Below are 10,060 nucleotides of genomic sequence, written 5' to 3' on the forward strand. Positions count from 1 at the left end.
TTTTCCTACCATTCATTCTCGGGCTATCCCTCACCACCTCCCTGCTAGGCTCAGGACTAGGGGCTGCCTCCCTAGATTACAGCGTGTCTCAGTTTTCCAATCTCAAGATTCCGCTTTACAGCATCAAATCACATCCCTTGCAGGGGTAACACTTCAAACCGCCGAGCTCTAGATTTACTCACCGCTGAAAAAGGCGGTACTTGCATTTTCTTACAAACACCAAAACTTACATAACATTAGGAAGAAACTAATAGGGGCCAACTCTTCCCCATCATTGTGGGACACCCTAAAGACCCCCTCCTATCCTGGATCCTCCCATTTCTAGGCCCTCTCCTGGGTCCTCTTGTGCTCTCCTTCCGTGCCTTCTCAAATTCATAAGACAGCAAGTCTCATCCATCTCTAACCAAACCTTTAACCAGCTTCTCCTTAAACATTATCAACTCCTAGCAACCAGCGAAGAAGCGGCTGACTCCAGAGACAGACTGAGCACCATGTCTCGGTTCCACCAGTTCCTAGACGATCTCCGCAAAGACTGCTGGCTCATCACAGACCCCTCCCTGCCCTTTGGCTGGCTACAAGGAACATTCATGGACTTCACAACTGAGGAGATGTTCACATACAGCGCCCTACTGCTTGGCCTTATACTCCTGCTGTGCCCCGTACGCAACCCCCACAGTCCTCCCATACCCCTCCCCCACGACGCCCCCGCTCAGCAGGAAGTAGTCAGATGAACTACAAGGCCCATTTCCCCACTTCTTAAGAAACAAAAAAGGGAGGAATGTTAGGTAACAGGGGTACCTTAATGGCGCCGGTTCCGGGTTCTTCTCCCCTCCTTGACCTGGCACTGTCTGAACCCGCCAAAGGAGGGCCAATCAGAAAGAAGCATCTCCCGCCTTCCCTTGGGCCTGCCTCACGTAGGCCCAAGGGATATAAAACCCAGCACACCAGCAGCTCTCTCTCTCTCTTCTCTTCTCTCTCTCCCCCGCGCGACCTGACCTCTACCTCTCCAATAAAGATCTCTTGGCTGCCACTGGTGTTGTCTCTGACTAGCCTGTTGCCCTTCAGGTATAATCATTACACTAACAAAACAAACAACGTGCCCACTGACTTTAGAGTTCAAATTTAAATAAAATTTCTACTGACATTTATTGTTCGCTCCTTACCTGTCTCACTCTCACTTTTTATCTGCATTTTATTCTGCTTACCAGTTCTCTTGACCCTTCCATCTATGTATATACTTGGACTTTGCTGTTTTTACAGGAAATCATTACTCTTGTTATTCCTGATACCGATAAGGATAAGTTATTGTAAACTCTTCCTTGGTAGCTATAGGCTACTCTTTCTTCCTCCTCTCTCCATTTCCAACTATCTCCGTTTTCTGGATCCTACTTCAATAAGGTGGCATGAGAAAATAGACTTTGCTTGATCCTTCTTTCCTTCCTCTACCCTGCTCTAGAAAGATATTGTCTCTCAACCTTAGAATTCTATGCAGTTTTTATCTGGAGTTGTTGTATAAGCAGTTCCATTAACAACTTTTTTGTTCTAATTCTTAAAACCAATTGCCAGTCATTATAATTGGCAAGTCCATTTATCTTCAAGGCCATTTCTATTTTATAACTACTAATCGGATTTGATAGATCTTACCATAGTACATTCCTGTGGTTTTTGTTTGTTTTTGCTGTTTTGTTACCCTCTTGAGGTCCTTTATCTTCACACTAGACTACATAATCTATATTACTTTTTATCTCCATTAGATGCTAGGCTACTAGGAATCGTGGAATGTGTTTAAATACTCTTTGTATTCATATAAGCCATCAGAGTATCTCTACAGAAATGGACAATAAATGTTTGTTGGATGAATAAATTATTCTTTAACCTAGATTTCTTTAGTTCCCCCTTCCTGTTTAAAAAAAACAAAAACTAATATTTTTAAGTCATGTAATCATTTATTTCACTAGTCATTTGTCATAAGCAGGCCAAATCAGAGGAGTGTTCTCTTAATTGTTCATGTGTTCGGACTTTCAAAGTAAACACACACATGGAACTTGAAAGGCATCCAAATTGGTGTGCCTAGAATTTCCCTTTCCCTTGGCAAACATTGTGAGCTGCCTTTCCGTTTGCAATGTTGTTTCATTAGGTCATGAAAATGGGCCCCATCAGAAGGTTGGCACACCCCATTCGTGGAGTTACACTCAACTAAAGTTCAAAAAAAAATTGGCAACAAAAACCATTTGATCACTCTTATTCTGGTTTCTAAGAATGATTTGCTTGTTTTTCTACTTCCTATGTTTTCATTTCTCAGTTTTCTTTTGCATCTTCTTCCCATCACAGTATACTCTGAGAATTCTCACTGGCCCTTTATTCATTTATTCAAGAAAGAGTTATTTAGCTACCTTTAAGGAAAGGGCCCATCCCCCACTACTCATGCTCCACTCCAACTCCTCCTATCCACCAAATGTATCTATCTCTTGTCCCTTACGCTAACATTTTTGTTCCTATGTCATTGCCTTGTTGGAGCTGGTACTCACTGAAGAAAAAAGATGGTCTTCGTTAATTGTACCAAAATGATGTAGGTCATAAGACTAAAAATTATGACTTCAATGGCAGAACTGGCAGTGAATAAGCTGGATTCCTTTCTCTTTCTGCAACCACATTCTCTTGAGCCTAGAGTCTAGGTATTTTAATTTAATTTAATTTTTAATTTTTATTTTTCTTTTGAAAAGGGGTCTTGCTCTGTCCCCCAGGCAGGAGTGCAGTGGCGCGAGCTCAGCTCACTGCAACCTCTACCTCCCAGGTTCAAGTGATTCTCCTGCCTCAGCCTCCCAAGTAGGTAGGATTACAGGCACCCACCACCATGCCCAGCTAATTTTTGTATTTTTGGTAGAGACGGGGTTTCACCGTGTTTGCCAGGGTGATCTCAAGCTCCTGACCTCAAGTGATCCACCTGCCTCAGCCTCCCAAAGTGCTGGGATTACAGGCGTAAACCACCTCTCCTGGCCTAGGTATTTTTTAAAGTATTATAGAAATTTGGACTGGTGACTCTGAGATCAATAATAGCCAATCAGTAAATTAATTTCTGAGTCACAGTTATTCTCTTTTGCTACTCACTGGACAGCATTCGTTAGTGTCTGGCTTTTTCATTTTTGCCCATCTTTTGAGTCTGATGGTATCAGATAGAGATTTCTACTCGCACTTCCTTGATATTAAATACGGCTGAGATGCTTTTTATATGCCAATTGCCCTTCGAGTTTCCTCTTCTACAAAATGACCCTGTAGTTTTTTTAAATTTTCCATCGAGTTGCTTATCTTTTTTTATTGATTTTCAGAAGTTTAAAAAAATATTTTGAGTACCAAACCTATTTGGTTATTCATGCTGCATAAGCAGTCAATTTGTGGTTAGCTTTTTAGGTTATTTATATCTTCTAAGGAGATAGTTTTAATTCCAGTGTATTCAATTTCAATTTATCAACCTTTTTGTTGTGGTTTTCACTTTCTAAAAAATTCTTATTAGAGAGAAATCCTTCTATCCAAGAAATCCTTTCTTATTTTTAAGTAGGGGCAAAGGTAAGCAGCTATTTTTCCTTCAAGAATCAAATCTCATAATAAATAGATAGAAGCTTTATTGACTGAATTTCATGTAGCAGACTAGCCTGAATAATCAACACTCTCCCTTTTCTGTATTAAAAATTGAACCCTCAAAGTTAATAGATTGTTTCTTAATTGTGGTATATTTCAAAAGCAGCCACAAATTCCTGCCTTTTTTATGTGTACTCCTCTTTGCAATGTGACACTGCAGCCTTCCCACCATGAGGTGGTGCCTGTCTTTCCATTCCTTGAACCTGGAGATGACCATGAGACATGTCTTATCCAAGAGCACTTTAGCAAATGTTTGCAAGCAGCGGCCTGAAAATTGCTTATGCATTTGGAACTTACACTCTTGATGCTTTATGAAACTCTGATATATCTATGAAAAGACACCTGGACTAGCCTATAAGAAGAAAACAAATCATGTGGATCAAAAATGAGAAATCCTAGTGAGAATTCCTAGATCATGCAGCTGCAGTTAACCCATCAAGATAAGAACTGCTCAGCTAACCCACAAGATCACAATGTGTGATTGTTGTCTTAAGCAACTAAGTATGGGATGGCTTGTTACACAGCAAAAGCTAACTGATACAGTATCACACAGGACTCATTTCTATCGCCGTTAATTACTTTCTTTGTTTATGGGATCAGACTGCTGGTGCTTAGAAGTAATTTCCCCCTTCTTCCTTTTTTTTTTTTTTTTTTTTTTTTTTTTTTTTTTTTTTTTGAGACGGAGTCTCGCTCTGTCGCCCAGGCTGGAGTGCAGTGGCGCAATCTCGGCTCACTGCAAGCTCCGCCTCCCGGGTTCACGCCATTCTCCTGCCTCAGCCTCTCCGAGTAGCTGGGACTACAGGCGCCCGCCACCACGCCCGGCTAATTTTTTGTATTTTTAGTAGAGACGGGGTTTCACCGTGGTCTCGATCTCCCGACCTCGTGATCCGCCCGCCTCAGCCTCCCAAAGTGCTGGGATTACAAGCGTGAGCCACCGTGCCCGGCTTCTTCCTTTAAGTGAAGTTCCATTTTTATCTGGATAAATGGCCAGCTATGGACTTTATTTTTCCAGCCATCTTGCAGCTATGTAAGGGTATGAGTAGGTTGGAGCCAGTAGAAGTGAACAGTAATAATTCAGGACAACGTCATGGTCATCTCCTTAAATACACTGCTGCTTTTATTTGACTCTCTCTTTCCTCCTCTCCTCTTTCTTGGATTGAAATGCAGACATGGCATAGCTAACCTCTAACTTTAAAGGAGAAAAAACACACGGGGGTTATTTTTTACCCACCCTAGACTACTCACCTGATTTTGGACTGCTATGTGAAAACAAATTTCTACCGTATTAAAGTACCTCTGTATTGAATTTTTGTTATTACAATAACTTAGCCTGTAATTAATGCATTTACTGAAAATCAATTGTGTTTGTCTTCAGACTTATGTCACATATATTTGTTATTATAATTACATGATTTTTGAAAATATTATTTCACCCAGTGAAATATGAGTACAAGATAAAAGGAAGTTATTGCTTCTATGAATACTAACTTGAATACTTTGGAACAATTCAGTAAAGGCAAGTCACTAAAAATCAAGTGTGATTAAGACAACTGGGGGCTAGGCACACTGGCTCATGCCTATAATCCCAGCACTTTGAGAAGCCAACGCAGAAGGGTTGCTTGAGTCCAGGAGTGCAAGGCTGCAGTGACCCATGATCGCACCACTGCACTCCAGCCTGGACAATACAGTGAGGACCCATCTCAAAAAGAAAAAGAAAACAAACGAAAAAACAACTGTGAATGATGGAGGAGAAATCACCAAAACTTAAAAGATTCTTCCCTCAGAATGTTTCAAAAGTTTCTATAAATTCCTCCTTTACTTGGGTGCAGTGGCTCATGCCTGTAATCCCAGGACTTTGGGAAGCTGAGTTGGGATGACTGCTTGAGGCCAGGAGTTCGAGACCAGCCTATGCAACATAGCAAGTCTTCATTTCTAAAAAGAAATAAAGCTTAGTCAGGCATGGTGGCACACACCTGTAGTAGTAGGAGGCTGAGATGGGATCATTGTTTGAGGCCAGGAGTTTGAGGCTGCAGTGAGCTATGATTCAGCCAACTGCACTCCAGCTTGGGGGTGACAGCCAGACTCCAAATCTAAAATATTTTATATATATATAATTTTATAATACACATAATTTATAATATATATATTCCTTTACTGAACAAAATTTAACATTATAGGGGTGATATTACATATGAGATTTATAAAAGAAAAGTAATCTGAACTCTAATCAGTAGATTAGATGTGGAATGCTGCTAAAATTTCCAGATCTTTCCCTTCCCCCTCCCTTCCTTCCTTCTTTCTTTCCTTCCTTCCTTCCTTGCTTCCTTCCTTCCTTCCCTCCTTCCTCCCTCCCTCCTTCTGTCACTCCCTCCCTCCTTTTCTCTCTTTTTCTTTCTTTCTTTTTTTTTTTGACAGAGTTTCACTCTTGTTGCCCAGGCTGGAGTGCAGTGGCACAATTTCGGCTCACTGCAACCTCTGCCTCGCGGGTTCAAGTGATTCTCCTGTCTCAGCCTCCCAAAAAGCTGGGATTACAGGCGCATGCCACCACGCCTGGCTAATTTTGTGTTTTTAGTAGAGACCATCATATTGGTCAGGCTGGTCTCAAACTCCTGACCTCAGGTGATCCGCCCACCTCGGCCTCCCAAAGTGCTGGGATTACCATGCTCGGTTTCTTTCTTTCCTTCTCTTTCTTTCTTTCTTTCTTTCTTTCTTTCTTTCTTTCTTTCTTCTTTCCTACTTTCTTTCTCTTTCTTCTCTTTCTTTCTTTCTTTCTTTCTCTTCCTTCCTCCCTTCCTCCCTTCCTTCCATTCCTTCTTTTTCTTTCTTTTCTTTCTTTCTCTCCCTTCCTTCCTTTCCCTTTTTTACTTCATTCATTTCCCCCCACGTTGGAGCTAGAAACGTGAGTGTGTGTGTGTGTGTGTGTGTGTGTGTCTGAGAGAGAGAGTGAAATCTGTTGGTTTTAAATGTCAGCAACTGTGTCAGAGACTACTCGCCATCTATCAAAGTATATTCTCCTCTTCTTGGTCACACAGCTATCAAATACTTCCTCCTCTTCTTCTTGAGCACACAACTAGATGACATTTTACAGGCTCCTCTGCATTTAGTTAGGGCCACATGACTAGGTTCCAGCCAATGGCAAGTATGTAGAAGTGATTAATGTGTTCTATTTCCAGGCCTAGAGTATAAAACCTCATGTGCTCTTTTCCCCTTCCACTGCCTGAGATGTTGATAATCAGGTGTTCCATGTATCCATGTAAGGCACAAATTGAGGATGATAGAGTTGCCTTCATCATAGGTCCCCGGAAAACTGCATGAAGAGAGTCCTTCTGCTACCTCCCTACCTGGAACATAGGAACATGCAATCTGGACTGAGTGAAACATCAACTTCAATAGTGGTTTAGCCACATTGTATTTTGAGTCTATTGGTTATACCTGTTTGGTCTACACTAACTAATACAGCTACCAACATCAATTAAAATATTATGCAGGTGTTCTCACTTATAATCGAGAGCTAAATGATGAGAACTCATGAGCACAAGGAAGGGAATAACAGACACTGGGGTCTACTTGAGGGTTGAAGGTGGGAGGAGTGAGAGGAGCAGAAAAAAAAGCTATTACCATCATATTGGCGTATTACCAGTATGCAGGGCAGGATTCTGTCCTTTGAGCCCATGCCTTGGAACCTGCCTTTAAGGATCTTTTTAGTTTCATTTCTCCATTCAGAAAATGCAGGGAATTCTTTTATTCTTTTTCTTCCGAGTCTCTATTTTTGCATAGTCCTTTTAAAAGAAGAAAATGATAAACTAATAGTTGCTTCTTTCTTTCCATTTTACTCTACCCTATTCTATCTTTTTTCTTTCTTTATTTTTCCCTAGTCTTTAGTTTTCTCTTTTAGCTTTTTCTTTAGCTTTCATTTTTGTGCTGGTGCAAAAATGTGTGTGTGTGTGTGTCTAAATTTATTATATCTCTATTCCCACCGCTTTTATTTTCTTGACACCTCCATTTTTTATTTTATTTATTTATTTTATTTTTATATTTATTTATTTATTTGAGACAAGGTCTCACTTTGTTGCCCAGGCTGGAGTACAGTGGCGCAATCTCGGCTCACTGCAACCTCTTTCTCCTGGGTTCAAGCAATTCTCCTGTCTCAGCCTCCCGAGTAGCTGGAAGTACAGACACGTGCCACCATGCCTGGCTAATTTTTGTATTTTCAGTAGAGACAGGGTTTCACTATGTTGGCCAGGCTGGTCTTGAATTCCTGGCCTCAAGTGATCCACTCACCTCGGCTCCCCAAAGGGCTGGCATTACAGGGGTACGCCACCACACCCGGCCCTTTTTTTTTTTTTTCAATTTTTTTACAACTTATACCCATACCCTGGCCTCATAGTTCTCAGCACCAACAAATATTTTCAAATAAATTGACCAACAGGAGAACGTTTTCTTATCCTGTTGGGAATTGAGAACATAGCAACATTGAGAGGGAAATGAGGTACCTATAACTCATATGCAGACAATTATACAAGGCCTCTCCTGTCTTCACTTTTCTTCTCTCCCTGTTTGCTTTTCTTTGCAATGTATTAATTTACACTGCTAGAAACTTTTCTCTGACAAATAGTCAAAATGAAATGATATTTTTCAATAGATGTTTCAATGTAGTTCTTTCTAAAAGGTGCCAGTCTGTCCAAATAGGGCCAATTGTCACATCATCCCCCCTTCATGACATTATACATCTTATGCTAACATTATTTTTTTCTATACATTATCAGGTGACTTTGGGGGGTAGAGAGAATGTCTATGGATCAGGCATCATTTTAAATGCTTTTACATATATATAACTTGTATGTGTATTATATATATAAATATATATATATATAAAATATATATAATAGGACCAATCTCATATATTTGCTGTGAGTTTATATAAGAAAAGAGTCCTTCTGCTACCTCCATACCTGGAACGAGGAGCATCCAGTCAGGACTGAGTGAAACATAAATTTCAATTGTGGTTGAGCCACATCGTAATCTGGACCGAGTGAAAAACCAACTTCAGTTGTGGTTTAGCCACACTGTATTTTGAGTCTATCGGTTATACCTGTTTAGTCTATACTAACTTGTACAGTTATCAACAGCAATTTAAACCGTTATGCAGGTGTTCTCACTTACAAGTGGGAACTAAACGATGAGAACTCATGAACACAGAGAAAGGAACCACAGATACTGGAGTCTACTTGAGGGTTGAGGGTGGCAGGAGGGAGACTTTATATAAACTCAAAACAAATCTATGAGATTGGTCCTATTATTGTCCCATTTAACAGATGAAGAAACTGAAGTGGAAAGTGGAAAGGTAAGTTGCTGAAAGTCAGACAACTAGTAAGCTGAAGGGCTGGGATTCAAACCGAGGCAAGTAGGCTCCAGTCTGACTCCAGAGCCCTCTCTCACAGCCCGTTTGGAAAAATGTCATTTCCAAAATCCCACCACTTGCTAGTGAAGAACTCAAGGTTTTATGAGTTATAGTAGAAGGTTTGTTCCAATAAAACAAACATTTTCGCTTTTCGATCCACCATCTGTGGTGGAGCCATCACTAAAATGCAGATTTTCGTGAAAACCCTTACGGGGAAGACCATCACCCTCAAGGCTGAACTCTTGGATATGATAGAAAATGTAAAGGCCAAGATCCAGGATAAGGAAGGAATTCCTCCTGATAAGCAAAGACTGATCTTTGCTGGCAAGCAACTGGAAGATGGATGTACTTTGTCTGACTACAGTATTCAAAAGGAGTCTACTCTTCATCTTGTGTTGAGACGTCGTGGTTGTGCTAAGAAAAGGAAGAAGTCTTACACCACTCCCAAGAAGAATAAGCACAAGAGAAAGAAGATTAAGCTGGCTGTCCTGAAATATTATACAGTGGATGAGAATGGCAAAATTAGTTGCCTTCGTCGAGAGTGCCCTTCTGATGAATGTGGTGCTGAGGTGTTTATGGCAAGCCACTTTGACAGACATTATTGTGGCAAATGTTGTCTGACTTACTGCTTCAACAAACCAGAAGACAAGTAATTGTATGAGTTAATAAAAGACATGAACTAACAACAACAACAACAAAAACATTTTCTCTGTATATCCAACTGCCTTCCTATGTTAGGCATCTACATCATACAAAAACTTTAAAACATAGCTAATTAGAATCTTCCACAGAGCCTAACCTCCTGAGATACCCTTATTTTTGGCAGATATCTCCTACTGAACAAACTATTGAAGTATTAATCTAGTATTTGGGTTCTCTAGATGTAATAGTTTCTAATTTCTGAATCTTTCTTTCTTTCTTTCTTTCTTTCTTTCTTTCTTTCTTTCTTTCTTTCTTTCTTTCTTCTTTTTCTTCCTTCCTTCCTTTTCTTTCTTTTGAATATTATGTTGAGATTCATGAAAC

At 40.3% G+C, this 10,060-nt stretch overlaps 1 protein-coding gene across 1 annotated transcript; it reads left to right on the top strand.

Moving 5' to 3' along the window:
* The first annotated feature begins 9,222 nt into the window (after positions 1-9,222).
* On the top strand, positions 9,223-9,715 carry LOC129463147 (ubiquitin-ribosomal protein eS31 fusion protein-like). Its single transcript, XM_063633572.1, has one exon. The coding sequence runs from the start codon at positions 9,223-9,225 to the stop codon at positions 9,688-9,690; it is 468 nt and encodes a 155-aa protein (XP_063489642.1). The 3' UTR covers positions 9,691-9,715.
* Positions 9,716-10,060: the final 345 nt, after the last annotated feature.

Source organism: Symphalangus syndactylus, chromosome 2 (assembly GCF_028878055.3).
Source record: "Symphalangus syndactylus isolate Jambi chromosome 2, NHGRI_mSymSyn1-v2.1_pri, whole genome shotgun sequence".
NCBI lineage: Eukaryota > Metazoa > Chordata > Mammalia > Primates > Hylobatidae > Symphalangus > Symphalangus syndactylus.

Coding starts and splice junctions, on each gene's coding strand:
- LOC129463147 (XM_063633572.1), top strand. CDS start 9,223: ATGCAGATTTTCGTGAAAACCCTTACGGGGAAGACCATCACCCTCAAG.